Source organism: Ranitomeya imitator, chromosome 5 (genome assembly GCF_032444005.1).
Source record: "Ranitomeya imitator isolate aRanImi1 chromosome 5, aRanImi1.pri, whole genome shotgun sequence".
Taxonomy (NCBI): domain Eukaryota; kingdom Metazoa; phylum Chordata; class Amphibia; order Anura; family Dendrobatidae; genus Ranitomeya; species Ranitomeya imitator.
The window spans coordinates 176,093,674-176,113,790 of NC_091286.1; the positions used below are offsets into that span (position 1 = coordinate 176,093,674).

The 20,117-nt window shown below is 44.6% G+C and overlaps 1 protein-coding gene across 8 annotated transcripts in view; it reads right to left on the reverse strand.

The window, feature by feature from the left end:
- The window catches only part of TMEM181 (transmembrane protein 181), a 325,398-nt gene that overhangs the window by 99,178 nt on the left and 206,103 nt on the right, over positions 1-20,117 (reverse strand). For all 8 annotated transcript variants that reach the window (XM_069769350.1, XM_069769352.1, XM_069769353.1 and 5 more), the window contains exon 9: positions 15,745-15,875. In XM_069769350.1, coding sequence (XP_069625451.1) covers positions 15,745-15,875 — 131 coding nt within the window. The remainder of the gene's footprint in view (positions 1-15,744; positions 15,876-20,117) is intronic.

Here is a 20,117-nt window from a genome sequence, read left to right on the forward strand (position 1 = left end):
CCAAAACACGACGGATCCGTTGCACGACGGATGCGACGTGTGACCATCCGTCGCTAATACAAGTCTATGGGTAAAAAACGCATCCTGCAAGCATATTTGCAGGATTCGTTTTTTTCCCAAAATGACAGATTGCTAAAAACGCAAGTGTGAAAGCAGCCTTAGAAACATCGGCCTTTCTATTATATATCTATGGATATCTCTATCTATAGATATATTTATAGATGTATCTATCCATATATCTGGCTGCTTTCACACATCAGGTTTTTGCCGTCAGGCACAATCCGGCGAGCTTTGAAAAAAACGGATCTGCTTTTTCCGACAGATCCGTTTTTTCCGCCTGATTCGTTTTTTCCCGCCGGATCAATTTTTTCTTCCGATCTGTTTTTTTCCGCCGCAACCGTTTTTTTTCTTCTGGATCCGTTTTTTTCCGCTGGATCCATTTTTTTGCGTCGGCCTGACGCATAGCGACGGACCCGTACCGACACAAATGTGAAAGATTCCTTAATGAGCGTTGAATTTAAAATAAAATAAAATAAACGGAAAAAAACGGCATGAGGTCCCGCGCAATTTTCTGTGCCAGAGGGGGGAAAGCCGACGGCCGGGGACCAATATCTGTAGCCTGCTATGAATATCAGCCCGCAGCTGTCTGCGTAGCCTTTACTGGCTATTAAAATAGGGGGAGCCCCCCAAAAAAACTCTGCCCCCTCCTCCCGGACTTCAGAATGGGCAGCGGATGCATTGAAAAACTGCATCCGGCACACACGCACAGAGCCCCGGCACGCCCCACAGAGCCCCGGCACACACGCACAGAGCCCCGACACACACGCACAGAGCCCCACATGCCACACACAGCCCCGGCAAGCCGCACAGAGCCCCAGGAAAGCCGCACAGAGCCCCGGCACGTCATACAGACCCCCGTCAGGCCCGCTCAGACCCCCAGCAGGCCCGCACAGACCCCCGTCAGGCCCGCTCAGACCCCCAGCAGGCCCGCACAGACCCCCAGCAGGCCCGCACAGACCCCCAGCAGGCCCGCACAGACCCCCAGCAGGCCCGCACAGACCCCCAGCAGGCCCGCACAGACCCCCAGCAGGCCCGCACAGACCCCCAGCAGGCCCACACAGACCCCCAGCAGGCTCACACAGACCCCCAGCAGCAGGCTCACACAGACCCCCAAGCAGCAGGCTCGCACAGACCCCCGGCAGGCCGCACAGAGCCCCGGCAGGCCCGCACACACAGACACGCACAGTGTCCGCCCACGCACCGCCCACAATCTTCCCCCCTCCGGAACAGGATGTAGAAGGACAGAAAGGGCTTACCGTATATACTCGAGTATAAGCCAACCCGAGTATAAGCCGACCCCCCTAATTTTGCCACAAAAAACTGGGAAAACCTATTGACTCGAGTATAAGCCTAGGGTGGAAATGCAGCATTTACCGGTGAATTTCAAAAACAAAAATAGATCATTATTTCCCCATAGCTGTGCCATATAGTGCTCTGCACTGTTCATATTGTCCCATAGCTGTGCCATATAGTGCTCTGCACTGTTCATATTGCCCCATAGCTGTGCCCCATACAGTGCTCTGCACTGTTCATATTCCCCCTTGGCTGTGCCCCATACAGTGCTCTGCACTGTTCATATTCCCCCTTGGCTGTGCCCCATACAGTGCTCTGCACTGTTCATATTCCCCCTTGGCTGTGCCCCATACAGTGCTCTGCACTGTTCATATTCCCCCTTGGCTGTGCCCCATACAGTGCTCTGCACTGTTCATATTCCCCCTTGGCTGTGCCCCATACAGTGCTCTGCACTGTTCATATTCCCCCTTGGCTGTGCCCCATACAGTGCTCTGCACTGTTCATATTCCCCCATAGCTGTGCCCCATACAGTGCTCTGCACTGTTCATATTCCCCCTTGGCTGTGCCCCATACAGTGCTCTGCACTGTTCATATTCCCCCTTGGCTGTGCCATATAGTGCTCTGCAGCGTTCATATCTCCCCATAGCTGTGCCCCATATAGGCTCTGCAGCGTTCATATTCCCCCTTGGCTGTGCCATATAGTGCTCTGCAGCGTTCATATCTCCCCATAGCTGTGCCCCATATAGGCTCTGCAGCGTTCATATATCCCCATAGATGCTCCACATAAATCTGTGCCATGGCCGCTGCTGCTGCAATAGAAAAAAAAAAATAAGCCATACTCTCCTCTCTTGATTGCAGCTCCCAGCGTCCGGTCCCGGCTTCTCTCCGCTCTGACTGATCAGGCAGAGGGCGCCCTCTGACCTGAACATTCAGAGCGGAGCGACGCCGGGAAGATGGAGCGGCGCCCGGCGGCTGGAACGCGGACAGGTGAATATGACATACTTACCTAGTCCCAGCGATCCTGGCGCTCCCTCTGCCTGTCACAGCTGTCTTCGGTGACGCAGCTTCTTTCTCTATCAGCGGTCACCGGCACCGCTGATTAGAGAAATAGGCGGCTCCACCCCTATGGGAGGTGGAGCCGCCTATTCATTTCTCTAATGAGCGGTCCCACGTGACCGCTGATAGAGGAAGAACTGCAGCACAGAAGCCCGTGGGACGGCAGGGACAGCGCAAGGATCGCTGGGACTAGATAAGTATACCTCAGCACCCTCACCCGCCGACCCCACCGCTACCGTGACTCGAGTATAAGCGGAGAGGGGCACTTTCAGCCCAAAAATTTGGGCTGAAAATCTCGGCTTATGCTCGAGCATATACGGTACTTACATTCCGATATTTGTGTCCCATTGACTTGCATTGGTATCGGCGGTATCCTATATTTTTTGGATATCGGCCGATCCAATCCGATACCGATATTTCTGGATATCGGAAGGTATCGCTCAACACTAGTTATCATTAAATAGAAAGAAAATGGTACCACAATAAACCTGCCACACGAGGGCTGCCTACCAAAACTCTCAGCCCAGGCAATGAGGGCATTAAATCAGGGAGGCAACACAGAAACCAAAAGCTACCCTGAAAGAACTGTAGAGACCCTAAGCAGAGACAGGAAAGAGACTGGAGTGTATGTCCATACGACCACAATAAGCCGTACACTCCATAGAGGTTGCCTTTATGGAAAAGTGGGCAGAAAATGATGATTACTTACCGGTAGAGATGGCGGACCCCTGGATGCTCGGGTCTGGCGGGTTCGGGTGAAGAGTTAAAAAAAAAAAAAAGGGTTCGCGTACCAGAATAGCACGTGGACGCCGCTGAACGCTTGGAGCGCAGGAAGGTAAGAGGAATCTTTTTTTCTCCTCTCTCTGTGTGCATAAAGTCAGGACAAGGGGCCAGGATGGATACACATGGGCGGGTTAGGATGGATACACATGAGGGGCCAGGATGAATACACATGAGGGGGCCAGGATGAATACACATGAGGGGGCCAGGATGAATACACATGGGGGGGTTAGGATGGATACATATAGGCGGCATGATGGAAACACATGGGGGAGCAGGATGAATATATGGGGGGGTGGGGGGGGGCAGGTCAAGGGGCTAGAATGGATACATATTGGGGGCCAGGATGGATATATGGAGGTAGCAGAATAAGGGACCGGGATGGATGGATGGATATAAGGGGGGTCAAGATGGATATATGAGGGTCCACGATGTATATGTATATATAAATATATATATATATATACACATACATACATATGGGAGCCAAGATGCAAATATATAGTAGAGCCAGGATGCATATATATGGGGATCCAGGTTGGATTTATTGTTGGGGGGCAGGACAAGGACGCATTTATATGAGGGGGCCAGGATTCATATATGAGGGATCAAAGACAATGTCATTGGTGATCACTGTATTACCTGTACACTGACACTATATACAAAGCTCCTATGTATAATGTCACTGGTGATCACTGTATTACCTGTACACTGACACTATACAGAGAGCGCCTGTGTATAATGTCTCTGGTGATCACTGTATTACCTATACACCGACACTATTTATAGAGCTCCTGTGTATAAATTGGGCATGAAAAGTATTCAGACCCCTTTAAATTTTTCACTTTCATTGCAGCCATTTGATAAATTCAAAAAGTTCATTTTTTCACATTAATGTACACTACACCCATCTTGACTGAAAAAAAAAAAAACAAATTTAGAAATTTTTGCAAATTTAATAAAAAAGAAAAACTGAAATATCACATGGTCATAAGTATTCAGACTCTGCTCAGACATTCATATTTAAGTCACATGCTGTCCATTTCCTTGTGATCCTCCTTGAGATGGTTCTACTGCTTCATTGGAGTACAGCTATGTTTAATTAAACTGATAGGACTTGATGTGGAAAGGCACACACCTGTCTATATAAGACCCCACAGCTCACAGTGCATGTCAGACGAAATGAGAGGTTGTGGCAAGGCACAGATCTGGCCAAGGTTACAACAGAATTTCTGCAGTACTCAAAGTTCCTAAGAGCACAGTGGCCTCCATAATCCTTAAATGGAAGACGTTTGGGACCACCAGAAGTCTTCCTAGACCTGGCCGTCAAGCCAAACTGAGCAATCGTGGGAGAAAAGTCTTGGTGAGAGAGGTAAATTAGAACCCCAAGATCACACTGGCTCAGCTTCAGAGATGCAGTAGGGAGATGGGAGAAAGTTCCACAAAGGCAACCATCACTGCAGCCCTCCATCAGTCAAGCCTCTATGGCAGAGTGGCCAGATGGAAGCCTCTCCTCAGTGCAAGACATATGAAAGCCTGCATACATGAAGGACTCCCAGACTATGAGAAGTAAGATTCTCTGGTCTGAGGAGATGAAGATAGATCTTTTTGATGAAAATTCTAAGCGGTATGTGTGGAGAAAATCAGGCACCGCTCATCACCTGCCCAATACAATCCCAAGAGTGAAAAATAGTGGTGGCAGAATCATGCTATGGGTGTGTTTTTCAGCTGCAGGGACAGGATGACTGATTGTCATTCAAGGAAACATGAATGCGGCTAAGTACAGAGATATCCTGGATGAAAACCTCTTCCAGAGTGCTCTAGACCCGAAGGTTCACCTTCCAACAAGAAAATGACTGTAAGGACACAACTAAAATAACAAATGAGTGGCTTCAGAACAACTCTGTGACCATTCTTGACTGGCCCAGCCAGAGTCCTGACCTAAACTCAATAGAGCATCTCTGGAGAGACCTGAAAATGGCTGCCCACCAACGTTCACCATCCAACTTGATGGAACTGAAGAGGATCTGCAAGGAAGAATGGCAGAGGATCCCCACATCCAGTAGTGAAAAACTTGTACCATTCTCAGGAAGACTCATGGCTGTACTAGCTCAAAAGGGTGCTTCTACTCAATACTGAGCAAAGGGTCTGAATACTTATGAACATGTGATATTTCAGCTTTTCTTTTTTAATAAATTTGACAAAAAAATAACATTTTTGTTTTTTTTTGTCAGTCAAGATGGGGTGCAGAGTGTACATTGAGAAAAAAATGAACTTTTTTGAATTTACCAAATGGCTGCAATGAAAGTGAAAAATTTAAAGGGGTATGAATACTTTCTGTACCCACTGTATTATCACTGATGATCCCGGTCTTCCCTGTACACTGTCACTATATAGAGAGCTCTTGTGTATAATGTCACCAGTGATCACTGTATTATCTGTACACTGACAATATACAAAGCTCCTGCGTATAATGTCACTGGTGGTCACTGTATTATCTGTACACTGACACTATATACAAAGCTCCTGTGTACAATGTCACTGGTGATCCTTGTATTACCGGTACATGGACACTATATACAGAGCTCCTGTGTATAATGTCACCTATGATCACTGTATCACCTGTATACTAAAATATTTAGAATTGAGAGTCCTCAGTGGTTGATACCTTTTAATGGCTAACTGAAAAAAGGTATCAACAACTGAGGACTCTCAATTCTAAATATTTTTCTATCCACTGGCTAACACGGTGCCAAGATATATTTCTTTCCTGTATCACCTGTATACTGACACTATACATAAAGGTACTGTGTATAATGTCACTGGTGGTAATAACAGTGTTAGTATTGTGGTTTGCATTCATGATCAGTATTGTAGCATTCGGTCACTATGTTGTGGTAATTTGTGGTCTGGTCACGGTGTGCCAGTATTTTTCCTTGTATGTGGTATTATTTGGTCCCTATATGCTGGTAATATGTCATATTATTCGGTCACTATGTGGTGGTAATATGTGGTCTGGTCATGGTGTGGCGATATTTGTCCCTTGTATGTAGTATTATTTGGTCACTATGTGGTCTGGATATGTTGGGGTGGTATTTCTTCCCTGTATGTAGTAGTATTGGTCTTGGTATAGGGGATTGTGTTGTGCATGGCGGTCACTTGTTCTCTCTGATATTAATTGGGAAAAGATTCTTTATTTCCATTAGAGATTAAATACTTGGAACACAGTGGCGGAGATGAACTGTGGAAAAAAGTAATCACCTATACACAGGATAAGTGATAGCTTGTTCATTGGTGGGGGTCTGACTACTTGGACCCATTCAGCAAAATGTGGAACTTTTTATCCCCATTAGACTGGAGTGGCATGTCCCACTTGACCACTGATCCATTCATTCCCTCAGTGGCTGCATGTGTGGTTTTTTTTTAAAAGCCCCAAAGAGAATGAATGGAGCTGTGATCAGAGATCCCACCTGCCGCTCTATTTTAAAATGGGGATAAGTGTCCTATCAACAATAAAACGTCCTCATTCTTCCGATCGGTGTAGTTTCTAATGGTCGGACCTAAGCGATCACCTATCCTGTGGAACCCATCGAGCGGTGATAACTTGCTTTAACCAAAGAACCCCATTACTGTAAACTACCGAAATTATTCATCCCAGTTATGGAGGCGCATAGTAGATGTGCAGGAGCCACCTGTGTTTTACAGCAGATGCTCCACTATAATGGGGATAACAACTGACAGATATTTGCATATAGCTGTAGGGTGGGCCCCTAGAGTCCATTCCCCTGGTGGGTCCTAGACACCCCAGGCTGACCCTGTCTGTAGGTTCTAGTGCTAGTTCATACTCCCTGTTACACATATGACCGTTTGTTGGTTCCTATCTCAGGGAGGAAGGCTGGTTCAGAACTGGGTATGACCCTATCTGGTAAAAATCGTGTTAAGGACCGATTTACCTACAGCGTGTGTAGTTCATTTAGCTCTGGCTGGGATAGCATGCGCAGGGTAACGCGAGCAACATATATTAAGTGCAACAGTATAAAGTGCTTGGCAGTTAGACAATGGCATTGAAGCCCATGTTCCTCTCTTCTCTTCTTCACACAGGTATTTACTCCATCATTTGTTTGTGTGCTCTGTCTGACAAGTGTGAACAGAACCATATCTAGCAAGCTTTTTTCATGGTATTTAAACCATCATCCGTTTGTGTGCTCTGTCTGACAAGTGTGAACAGAACCATATCTAGCAAGCTTTTTTTATGGTATTTAATCCATCACTCCTGAGGTGCTTTTTTATTTTATTTTTTTTTCTCTCTTTTTGGTTTCTGATTTAGTGTACAAAGCTATTTTTTCTCCACTGTTTTATGGCCGCTTTCAGCATTGGTTATTTATCCTGCATAGTAATGCCTGCTCTGGCTTTGTGCCAATTGGTTAATTGCGGATTGTGGCTATTTGGTGCCTGATGCTTGAAGACATTTCATTTCATATATATTTAGCTCTGGCTGGGATAGCACGCGCGCAACAGATATTAAGTGCAACACTGTAAAATGCTTGGCAGTTGGGCAGGAGACAGGTAAGGTGCATAAGTTTTTCAAACAATCATGCTTCTTGGTCAGTCATACTACATTATGCATTTATCATATCAATCTGCTTATTTGTTTTTACTTCTGCTTTCTCACAACTTGCCGGCCCTTTAACACATTCTGTGCACTCTCTCCATATCCACCCCTCCCTTCTCCCCTCTCCCATGTATAATTCTGAGGCTCTACTGACATTTCTTACCCACTCCAAACCATCCAATACCTCCATGCAGCACTCAAAACGTTCATACAAATCATCCAACCACCTGCTTTCTGTTTTTTTCTCGTTTTACTAGTTGCAGGCGACATCTCCCCCAACCCTGGGCCTCCCTCCACCAGCATACATTCCTCTACTCCAGCTACATATAGAAACCCGGCTAATCTTATTAACATTCAGTGCATGCCTTCTCCTATCGCTTTCCACTGTGCTCTCTGGAATGCACGGTTTGTGTGTAACAAACTAACTTACATTCACGATTTCTTCCTCTCTAATTCCCTTAACCTTCTGGCTATTACAGAAACCTGGATCCAGCATTCAGACACCACCGCCGCATTCTCTTTTGGTGGGCTGAAATTTTCACATACCGCTAGACCTGAGAACAGACAGGTTGGAGGTTTTGGTTTGCTTCTTTCATCACAATGTGCTTTCCAGGTCATCCCTCTGGATCCCTCACTTACATTTCCTTCCTTTGAAGTCCACGCCGTCAGACTCTTTAAGCCCTTCTCCTTGCGAGTGGCGGTTGTTTATCGCCCTCCAGGCTCCTCCTGCCAGTTTCTAGACCACTTTGCCACCTGGCTTACTCACTTTCTATCGTGTGATATCCCAGCCCTCATCATGGGAGACTTTAACATCCTCATCAATGATCCCCTCTCCCAATCTGCCTATCATCTTCTTTCTCTAACTTCTTCATTCGGCCTCTCACAGTTTACTAATTCTCCAACGCATGAGGACGGGAATACTCTGGACCTGATTTTCTCCCGTCCCGGCTCGCAGCACGACTTTAGTAACTCCCCTCTCCTGCTCTCGGACCACAACCTTCTTTCCTTCTCTGTCAAGAACTGTCTCCTCACCCAGGACACCCCCACTTACCACACTTATCGGAATACACGTACCATTAATACCTAGCCGCTTATGGACAATCTCCACACATCTTTAGGCCCAATCTCCTCCCTCTCCTGTCCAGACTTAGCATTGTCACACTTCAATAATACACTGAAGAATGCCCTAGAATAGATGAAGCAGCACCTTCTACACACAGAAAGACCCGACACAGACAACGGCAGCACACTATGCAAACACGCTTTCTTCAGCGTTGCTCAAGGTGTGCAGAGCGGCAGTGGAGAAAATCTCTTAGCAGAAGATTTCATCCACTATAAGTTCATGCTCAAAACCTATAACTCTGCCCTTCATCTGGCCAAACAATCCTAACCCAAATCGACTTTTTGAAACCTAAGCGGTGATCTGGCCACTTATTTCCTAGAAAAAAATCAACCACATCCATCAGGATATCTAAGCTCAATCTCCTCAGTGCCTGGATCCCCTTCCCTGCTGCACCTCCAGCTCACTAGACATCTTTAAGCCTGTTTCAGAAGAAGTTTCCAAGCTCCTCGCTTCTGTTTGGCCTACAACCTGCAACAGTGACCCCGTTCCTTCACATCTCCTGCAGTCTCTCTCACCAGTGGTCACCACTCACCTGACAAATATTTAACCTTTCTCTTTCTTCAGGTATCTTTCCCTCCTCATTTAAACATGCAATCATAACCCCTTTACTTAAAAAGCCATCCCTGGACCAGATCTGCACTGCTAACTACAGACCTGTCTCTAACCTTTCCTTCATCTCTAAACTCATGGAACGCTTGGTCCACGACCGTCTAATTCGCTTTCTCTCGGATAACTCTTCTCAACCCCTTACAATCTGGTTTCCGCTCTTTACCTTCCACTGAAACTGCCCTCACTAAAAAGTCTCTAATGATCTAATAACAGCTAAATCCAAAGATCATTGCTGCATGCTGATTATCATAGATCTCTCTGCCGCATTTGACACTGTGGATCATCAACTCCTCCTCACTATGCGCCACTCTATAGGCCTCAAGGACACAGCCCTCTCCTGGTTCTCCTACTACCTCTCTGACCGCTCCGTCACTGTATCTTGCCAGCTCCTCTTCCTCTCCTCGTCCCCTTACTATCGGGGTTCCACAGGGCTCAGTCCTAGGCCCCCTCCTCTTCTCTCTATACACTGCCCCTATTGGACAAACAATCAGCAGATTTGGGTTCCAGTAACATCTCTATGCTAACGACACCCAATTATACACTTCTTCCCATGACATCACCCCTACCCTAATTCACAATACCAAGAATTTTCTGTCTGCTGTCTCTAACATCATGTCCTCCCTCTATCTGAAGCTAAATCTCTCCCAAACGGAACTTCTTGTGTTTCTCCCTTCTACTAACCTCACTCTACCCAACATCGAAATTACCCTGGAGGGTTCAACCATAACTCCCAAGCAGCATGCCCGCTGTCTTGGGGTCATATTCGACACCGAACTTTCCTTTACTCCCTATATTCGATCACTCACTCGCTCTTGTCTCCTGCATCTTAAAAACATCTCCAGAATCCGACCTTTCCTCACCTGCTAAGACTCTTACGGTCGCTCTTATTCATTCTCGTCTGGACACCTGCAACTCTCTTCTGACTGGTCTCCCTCTTAAACTTTCTCCTCTCCAATCCATCTTGAATGCGGCAGCCAGGGTCATATTTCTGTGCAGCCGCTTCACCGATGCCTCCATCTTGTGCTAGTCATTACACTGGCTACCCATTAGCTACAGGGTCCAGTATAAACTCATCTCTCTCACCCACAAAGCTCTCCACAGTTCTGCACCGCCTTACATCTCCTCTCTCATCTCTGTCTATCGCCCCACACGTGCCCTCCATTCTACAAATGACTTAAGACTAACATCCCCCGTAATCTGAACCTCGCACCTCCGTCTCCAAGACTTCTCTCGTGCTGCGCCAGCTCTCTGGAATGCACTTCCCCAGACGATCAGACTGATACCTAGCCCTGACCTATTCAAGCGCGCTTTAAAAACCCTATCTCTTCAAAAAAGCCTACCACATCAACTACTCAGTAAACTAACTTTGCCCTGTTCCCTCCTTCCAAATATTATTCTCAATCTGCACCCTATTCAACTGTCTCCACACCCTCCATGCACATAACTGCACTTGATACTTGACCATTGCACTTAAACATGCAGGCTGATGACCGGATCATGCAGCTTTATATGAAAATCCCTATTATAATTGCCAGATCTGAAATAACAAGCACTTTTCACCTATTGTGTCCCCCCATTTCCTTGTAGATTGTAAGCTTGCGAGCAGGGACCTCACCCCTAATGTCACTGTTTAAATTGTCTTAATTTGTATTGAATTTATTGTCTGTACATGTCCCGCGCTTAATTGTAAAGTGCTGCGGAATATGTTGGCGCTATATAAATAAAAATTATTTATTATTATTATTCATTAATCCTTCTAGCCGGCGTAAGGGCACTAGGAGGGCAGTTTTCAGGATCAAAATTCTAATTAGTCATTCTAATAGAGGTTCGGATAGGGCTCTTAGGATTAGGTTTAGGTCCCAAAGAGGAGCTTGTCTTCAGCTGTTTGCGGGCTTTCTTGTGCATCATCTTTAGGAGAGGCTTACTTCTGGGATGACAGAGATGAAAACCAATTTAATAGAGTGTGGAGTGTATGGTTTGAGCACTAACAGGCTGACCCCTCTACCTCTTTAAAGGGAACCTGTCAGCAGGATTGTGCACAGTAACCTTACAGTGTCAGGTCAGCACAGTTACACTGATTAAAATGATACCTTAGTTTATGAAACCCTTCTTTTTCAGTTTGTAGTTAACAATATGCACGTGCCCAGAGGCTGGCCAGGAAGGTGGGGTGTTAATGTGGTGCAATGATTAGATATTCATATTGCAGACTGCTGACAGGTCACTGATCCCTCACTGACCTGCCCCTAGTTTGCATAATGAATATTATATATATACATATTGAAAAAAAAAAACCTTCTACCTGCACTGCAGCATAATCACATGTGTACAGTGTATATAATTCATTATGTTTGAGGTTATCCTGATATTAAAAAAAAAAAAAAAATCCATTTGAAAATGGCGCCCGCCGCGCCTACGCAACAGCAGCTATAGGTATATATAGAGGTGATCAGATAGCTGCTATTGCACAGGTGCTGGCGGTGCGATCTTGCTAGACAAAAAAAAGGCCTCCTCCAAGATGGCGCCACCGGCACCTGCACAGTGACAGCTAGTGGCGATCACCAATAGCTGCTATTGCGCAGGCGCCATCTTGGTAGAGAAAAAAAAATCCTCTTCCAAGATGGTGCCTGCACAGTAGCTGCTATCGGATCACCGAAAGCTGCTACTGGGCGGGCGCCATTGTCAAATGGATTTTTTGGGGAATATCAGGATAACCTCAAACATATTAATTATGTACACAGTATATATGAGATTATGTTGCTGTGCAGATGCTATGGGTAGCACCTGCCTGCAGGAGGGTTTTTTTTTTCCATTCATATTCATTTTATAAACTAGGGGGCAGGTCACTAAGGGATTAGTGACCTGTCAGCAGTCTGCATTATGAATACCTCAGCAGAGCACCACCTCAGTATCAGGGTTTTTTGGAATTATTTTAATAGCCTAGACCATCTTTATGTGGAGCAACAATTCTTTTTTCCAGATCCTCAGAGAGTTACTTGCAATGAGGTACAATGTTAAACTTCCACAGACCACTATTCGAGATAGTGAGAGTGATATCAAATTTTACACACCTGCTCCCCATTCACACCTGACACCTTGTAATACTGATGAGTCACAAGACAAAGACATTGGGGGGAGAAAATGACTAATTTGGCTATTTTCTGTGTACTCATTTATTGCCAGCGATTTAGACATTAATGACTGTGTGTTGAGTTATTACAGTTAAAGATGACAAATTTCCTTTGTATTAAGAAAAAAAAGTCTTTTTTTTCCCATTTTAAAAAACGCAAAAAGGAAAAAGGTCTGATTCAAAAGTTTAGGCATTCTGCATGGTTAATACAATAGCACCCCCTTTTCAAAGTATCACAGCTTGTAAACACTTTTTGTAGCCAGACATGAGTCTTTCAATTCTTGTTTGATGGATTTTCATCCATTCTTCCTTGGAAAGTTTTGTGAGATCCCTGAATCTTCTTGCATGCACTCCTAATTTGAGTTGTAGCCACAGATTTTCAATAATATTCAGATCAGGGGACTGTGAAGGCCATCGTAAAACCTTCAGCTTGCAGCTTATGAGGTAGTCTGAAGTGGTTTTCTTCTGATGACTGTCCTAGGAAGGCCATATTTTTGTGCAGGGATGTCTGAACAGTAATACAATGTAGCACAACTCCAGAGTCTGATAAATCTTTCTGAAGTTCTTTTTGCAGTCAAGTGGAGGTTCTGATTTGTCTCTCTAGCAATCCTACGCGCAAGCTCTCACTGAAGTAAGTTTTGCTTGGTTTTCCAGACCTTGTCTTTACCTCCACAGTTACTGTTAACTGCCATTTCTTAATTACATTTCAAACTGAGGAAAGGGCAACTTGAAAACGCTTTTCTATCATCTTATATCCTTCTCCTGTATTGTGGGTCTCTTCCATTTTCACAGTGCTAGGCAGCTGCTTAGAAGAATCCATAGCTGCTGTTCTTTGGCACAAAGTTAGAGGAGGCTGGGTTTTTATAAAGCTGGTAAATTTGGATCACCTGGCCTTTCCTAAAGATGATAGTGAACAAGTCATAAAAAAACAGGCTAAATAAGGTCTGAAACCTTAGTAAAAGCTATCTCAGCACACAAATCTACAAGGGCCCCCCAAACTTTTACATCAGCCCATTTCCATTTTTGTTAAAAATTACTATACATTTGCCTAAAATACAAAGGAAATGTATCATCTTTAACTTTAGGCATAGGGAAAGATTGTAAACCCAATAGGTTTCCCCTAATGGTGTTGGCAGGAGAGGTTGATCAAGTATCCCAGGAGACTTTTGGGACAGATCAGCTACAGGATCCCCAGGATCTTCCCGGGAATGGGAAAGGGTGATCGAGGTAAATGGGGTGGCTCAGCAACAGGGGCATAAGTGTCTTTTTCGCGTATATCGGTCAACCAGAAGTTGCTTTATCAGGTTGACAAAATCTGGGAGAAAGTAGTGGTACAGCTGGTAATGCACCAATTTTACCGCAGGGTGGTGCTCGTGTCGGCCCACAAACATATGATGGGTGGTCACCTAGGGGTTAAAAAGACTCAAGAGCATATTCTTCAGCATTTCTTTTAGCCCGGTATTTAAGCAGAGGTTTAGTGGTTTAGGGAGTCTTGCCCAAAGTATCAGCTGAACACACCTATTGCAAATTTCCGTAGTCTATTGATTCATCTGCCTATTATTGAAGTACCTTTTGAGTGTATTGCTTTAGATCCGGTAGGGCCCATAGTAACGTCAACCCGTGGCCACCAACACATATTAGCAGTAGTAGACTATGCCACTTGTTACTGGTAGGCAATTCCGTTTCATCGCACCTCGGCTAAACTTATTGCCCAGGTGCTGTTTTCATGTTCTACCTAAAGAGATCCAGTGGCCTGCTGGATATTGCCAAAGATACGTGGGAACAGGAGCCTACATCAGGGGTGTCAAACTGCATTCCTCGAGGGCTGCAAACAGGTCATGTTTTCAGGATTTCCTTGTACTGCACAGGTGATAATTTAATCACCAACTCATTATTTGTGTAGGTGATTAAATTATCACCTGTGCAGTACAAGGAAATCCTGAAAACATGACCTGTTTGCAGCCCTCGAGGAATGCAGTTTGACACCCCTGGCCTACATCAATAAAAGCATAATAAAGCATGTGACGAGCATGAAGGACTGGATCATGGCTATGATGCTGATTGTAATAGGAACATCTAGTGGATGCCCAGGCACCACAGAGTCAAGCGTACAATAGAAATGCCACAAACAGGTCCATTAAAAAAAGGGTATTCTTTTTGGTGCCCACCACAAAAAGTAAGCTCATGGCTAAGTGGCAAGAGCCATATGACATCTCAGAAAAAGGTTGAGGAGGTGAATTATAGGGTATATCAGCCCTGGAAGAGGAAACCTGAGCAACTATATCATGTCAATCTGTTAAAGTGTGCAAAAATGGTAAAGCACTGCGGAATATGTTGGCACTATATAAATAAAGAGATTATTATTATTAAAAGGTGGACGGGACAGTCGTATCGGCTGTGGACCCGATGACAACGGCTCGGAAAGCTGCGGTAAATGAGGTAAAGATAAGCAACACTTTCTAAAAAGTAGTACTGCCCAGCCGTACATCTGTGATCCACCATGACATTGTCACCAATCCTCAACTGTACCGTGTGCCAGAGGCTAGCCATCGCGACGAAGGTGAAACAACTGCTCTAGCTAGGGGTCATAGAGCAGTCCAGGAGTGAGTGGGATAGTCCCATTATACGGATTTCAAAGCCGGACAGATTGTTATGATTTTGAAAGGATTTGTAAAAATTTAATGAAGTGTCAAAATTTTACTATTATCCAACACACCGGGTAGATGAGCTAAATGAGAGACTGGGGCAGGCCCAGTATTTCAAGATGCTCGAGCTAACCAAGAGTTACTGGCAGGTGCCTCTGACAGTCAGCTGTGGCTGTAATTACAATGCTCTCCAGCTGGTGTAATATGTTTTTATGCACATCCCGGGTTACACGCAACGACCCTCGAATATCATCCTACTCACTGCCTCTCAGTAAATATAAATAAATATTTAGTTTTGGACTATGAATTTAATTTATAATACAAATGCATATTTTAAGGAGATTATAATATAAAGTCATTCTTACATCAATATATTTATATTTTGTTTAAAACAATTTTATATTTAAAAAAATAAATAAATATTTCAAAAACTACCTACCTGCACCCGAATCCCATGGTAGACACAAAGCCAAAAGAGCAAGAGAGCACAAAGAAATAGTGATTGAAAAAGGTCATCCAGCATACCAGGGAACCAACTATTAACCAGAAACGTAAGGGGGAAGAATGGGTCTGGAAAGAAACAAAATTCAAATTGCTTGCAATTCAGCAACTGTTCCTGGTTTAAGACTACCTGCCTCACTAAGCCATATTTCATATGGATGAATACTGAGTGCACAACAAAAATAATACATGTGATCACTAGCCACATACTTATTAAAGCACTGAATAGTAAGAAAAGGAAGAAGTGTGTATAAAATGGCTAGGATCACCATTATTAATAAAATAGATCAAATCTATTTAAAAATAGCTATACAAGCAAGACAAAAAACACACATTTAAAAACATTTCAAAAGTTATAAGGGCTAGTGTAAATAACATCTGGTAGGCCGGATAAGGACCAACCAGACTCCTCCACTGTGTGCACCTGGTGTGATATTACGCACCAAAAGGCTATCCTGAGAAACTGTTCCAAGAGATATAACAATGAAACCACTAAATGGTTAACAAGCTGTACACATGAATAAATTTGAACAAAAAAGAGTAGTCCTCAGCAAATATGCCCCAAAGCAAAAATAGATATATAAATCCCAAAGGATAATAGATGTAAGAGGGTGTGAATCAAATAATATCCTATGAGTAAGGGATATAACACAAGCTAAGGAAGGACAAAAAGAGAACCTAGGAGAGTAAGGCTACTGTCACACTAGCGTTAACTGCAATCCGTCAAAATGCGTCGTTTTGCAGAAAAAACGCATCCTGCAAAAGTGCTTGCAGGATGCGTTTTTTCCCCATAGACTTGTATTGACGACGCATTGCGACGGATTGCCACACGTCGCATCCGTCGTGCTTTGGCGGACCGTCGAGAGCAAAAAACGCTACATGTAACGTTTTTTGCTCCTGATGGACCGCTTTTTCCGATCGCGCATGCGCGGCCGGAACTCCGCCCCCACCTCCCCGCACCTCACAATGGGGCAGCGGATGCGCCGGAGAAATGCATCCGCTGCCTCCGTTGTGCAGTGCATTAAATGCTAGCGTCGGAATCTCTGCCCAACGCATTGCGACGGGGAGATTCCGACGCTAGTGTGAAAGTAGCCTAAGGCCACATTCACACGTTCCTTTTTCTTCTGCGGGTTCTCCCGCAGCGGATTTGATAAATCTGCAGGGCAAACCCGCTGCGGTTATCCCTGCAGATATATCGCGGTTTGTCCTGCGGGTTCCGCTGCGGGATTTACTCCTACTATTGATGCTGCATATGCAGCAATATGCAGCATCAATAGTAGTGTTAAAAATAATAAAATCATGATGATATACTCACCCTCCGACGTCCCGATCTCCTCGGCGCTGCAGGCAGCGGTCCTGTTCCAAAGATGTTGTGCGACCAGGACCTTCGGTGACATCACGGTCATGTGACCGCGACGTCACCGAAGGTCCTGGTCGCATAGCAAACCTGAGACGGCCGCGTGCAGCGCTGAGACTTCCGAGGGTGAGTATACATTATTTTTTATTTTTATTCTTTTTTTTTAATACAAATATGGTTCCCGGGGCCTGGAGGAGAGTCTCCTCTCCTCCACCCCGGGTATAACCCGCACATTATCCGCATTACTTCCCGCATGGTGGGCACAGCCCCATGCGGGAAGTAAGCGGATCAATGCACTTCTATGGGTGCAGAATCGCTGCGATTCTGCACAAAGAAGTGACATGCTCCTTCTTTTTTTCCGCAGCAATTCTGCGCGTTTTTTTTCCGGGTTTTTCCGCATCATGTGCACTGCGGTTTCTGTTTTCCATAGGGTAACATTGTACTGTACCCTGCATGGAAAACAGCTGCGGACCCGCAGCGGCAAAATCGCCGCGGTTCCGCAGTAAAAACCGCATAGTGTGAACATGGCCTAAGGCTATGTGCACACGTAGGAAATGTGGTGCAGAATTTTCTGCACTAAATCTGCATCTGCAGATTTGATGCAGTTTCTGTGCAGTTTCTGTGCAGTTTCTGTGCAGTTTCTGTGCAGTTTCTGTGCAGTTTCTGTGCAGTTTCTGTGCAGTACAATGTAAATCAATGTGAAAAAAAAGCTGTGCACATGGTGCAGAAAAAACTGCTGCAGAAACGCTGCAGAACTGCACAAAAGAAGTGACGTGCACTTCTTTGAAATCTACAGCGTTTCTGCGCAGATTTTTCTGCACCATGTGCACAGCTTTTTTTTCCACATTGATTTACATTGTACTGTAAATCAGAGTGCAGTTCTGCAGCGCTTCTGCAGCAGAAAAATCTGCTGCAGTTCTGCACCAATTCTGCACTAAATCTGCATCGTGTGCACATACCCAGAGGTTACATGAAATCTGTAAATAGACGTGATGGATAGGAGACGCCAGGTCACAAAATGATATGTGGAGGGAAAAGCCACACGCGTATCGCCACAGAGCGTGGCTCCCTCAGGGTAAAAGTGAGGGACAGGGATTAAATGTTAAAGCTTATATAGTGAATATAAGTACCAATTACCTACGTAGCAGGTGTTGGTAGAGGAGGGAAGGAGTCTGGGTAATTCAGGCAAGCAGGTACTTATGGGAAGATTACTTCCTGGTGTGATCGCTGTAAGCAGCTGTAAGTTGTGGGGCATATTTGCTGAGGACTACTCTTTTTTTTTTTGTTCAAATTTATTCATGCATACAGCCTGTTACCATGACGTGGTTTCCTTGTAATAACATTTGAACAGTTTCTCTGCGTAGCTGCGCTGGTACGCCATTGACTGAAAGCCAAGGGATCCCGGGAGTAATAAAGTTAGCGGCCAGGCACCTTAATAATCCCTTCACCCCTAAGCCTGCTTTCACCTTCATGACCATGCAAAATTTTACAATTCTGACCAATGTTACTCTATATGGCAATAGTTTTGGAATGCTTCAATGGATTCCACGGATTCTGAGAATGCTTTTTTTGTGACACATTGTACTTCATGTTAGTGGTAAAATTTGTTTGACATTTCTTGCGTTTATTTGTAAAAAAACAAAACAAACCCAGAAACTTGATCAAAATTTAGCAATTTTCATAAATTTTTATGCCCTTAATTCAGAGCGTTATGTCACACAAAATAGTTATTTTCCCACATGTCTACTTAACATCAGTACAATTTTTGAAACTTTTTTTATTAGGAAGTGATAAAAGTTAAAAGTTAACCAGCGATCTCATTTTTTCATCAAAATTTACAAAAAAATTTTTAGAACACCTTAATGACTGTTGATACGCCTTTTAACGGCGGTAGATAAGGGTACTTAATCCTCAGAGCCGCTTTTTAACAGTGCTGAGAACTAAGGGTATAGTGCCCCCCTGCATCGGAAAATCTCCAGGATCTCTGCTACCGGGGGTAACTGAAACCCCGGAGAACATGATTCATGTGGGTTTTTACCGTCCCTAATCTTTTAATCACCATTATTCACAAATAACGCCGATTGCAAAAAAAAAAAGATTTCCCATTCATTTCTCTCTCCTCTCATATGATCTAGCATACCAGAGGAGAGAGAAATGTGGTCCCCCGAGACCCCCCCCAATACTTGCGCCATCCTCTGACCCTCCTGCTCCGTTCCCCAGCATCATCTTCCTGGAAGAAAATGGTAGGCGCCCCGCCAAGATCTGCCAGCAGCTACCCGGTAACAATAGATTTTTCCTATTGGTTCATTTTGATCAGTGTGATAGACCCTATCACAGTGTGCAAAATAAAAAAATAGTAAATCAAATGCCCTTTTGTCAACCCCTTAGTTAAGTAAAAATAAAATAAAAAAAATGTATTTTTTTTTTATTTTCTGCAGTTAGGATTAAGGTTGGGTCTACGGTCGTGGCGGTGTGGCTAGTCGTGGCGGTGGGGCTACGGTAGTGGTTGGGATTAGGTGTGTTGCGGTTAGGGCTGTGTTTGGGTTGGAGTTAGAATTGGGGGATTTCCATTGTTTTGGTACATCAGGGGTCTCCAAATGCAACATGGCTCCCGCTATTGATTCCAGTCAATTTTGAGTTAAAAAAGTCACACGGTGCTCCCTCCCTTCTGAGCCCTGTCATGCGCCCAAACAGTGGCTTTACTGCACATACCGGGTATCTGCTTACTCAGGAGAAATCGAACAACACATTTTATGGCCCATTTTCTCCGGATACCCTTGTAAAAATAAAAAAGTTTGGGTCTAAATTACATTTTTTGTAAAATGTTCATTTTTTCCTTCCCTCTCGTTAAACACCTGAAAGGTTAATAAACTTCTTAAATGTAGTTTTGAGCATCTTGAGGGGTCCAGTTTTTATAATGGTGTCACTTTGTGTATTTTCTGTCATATTGACCC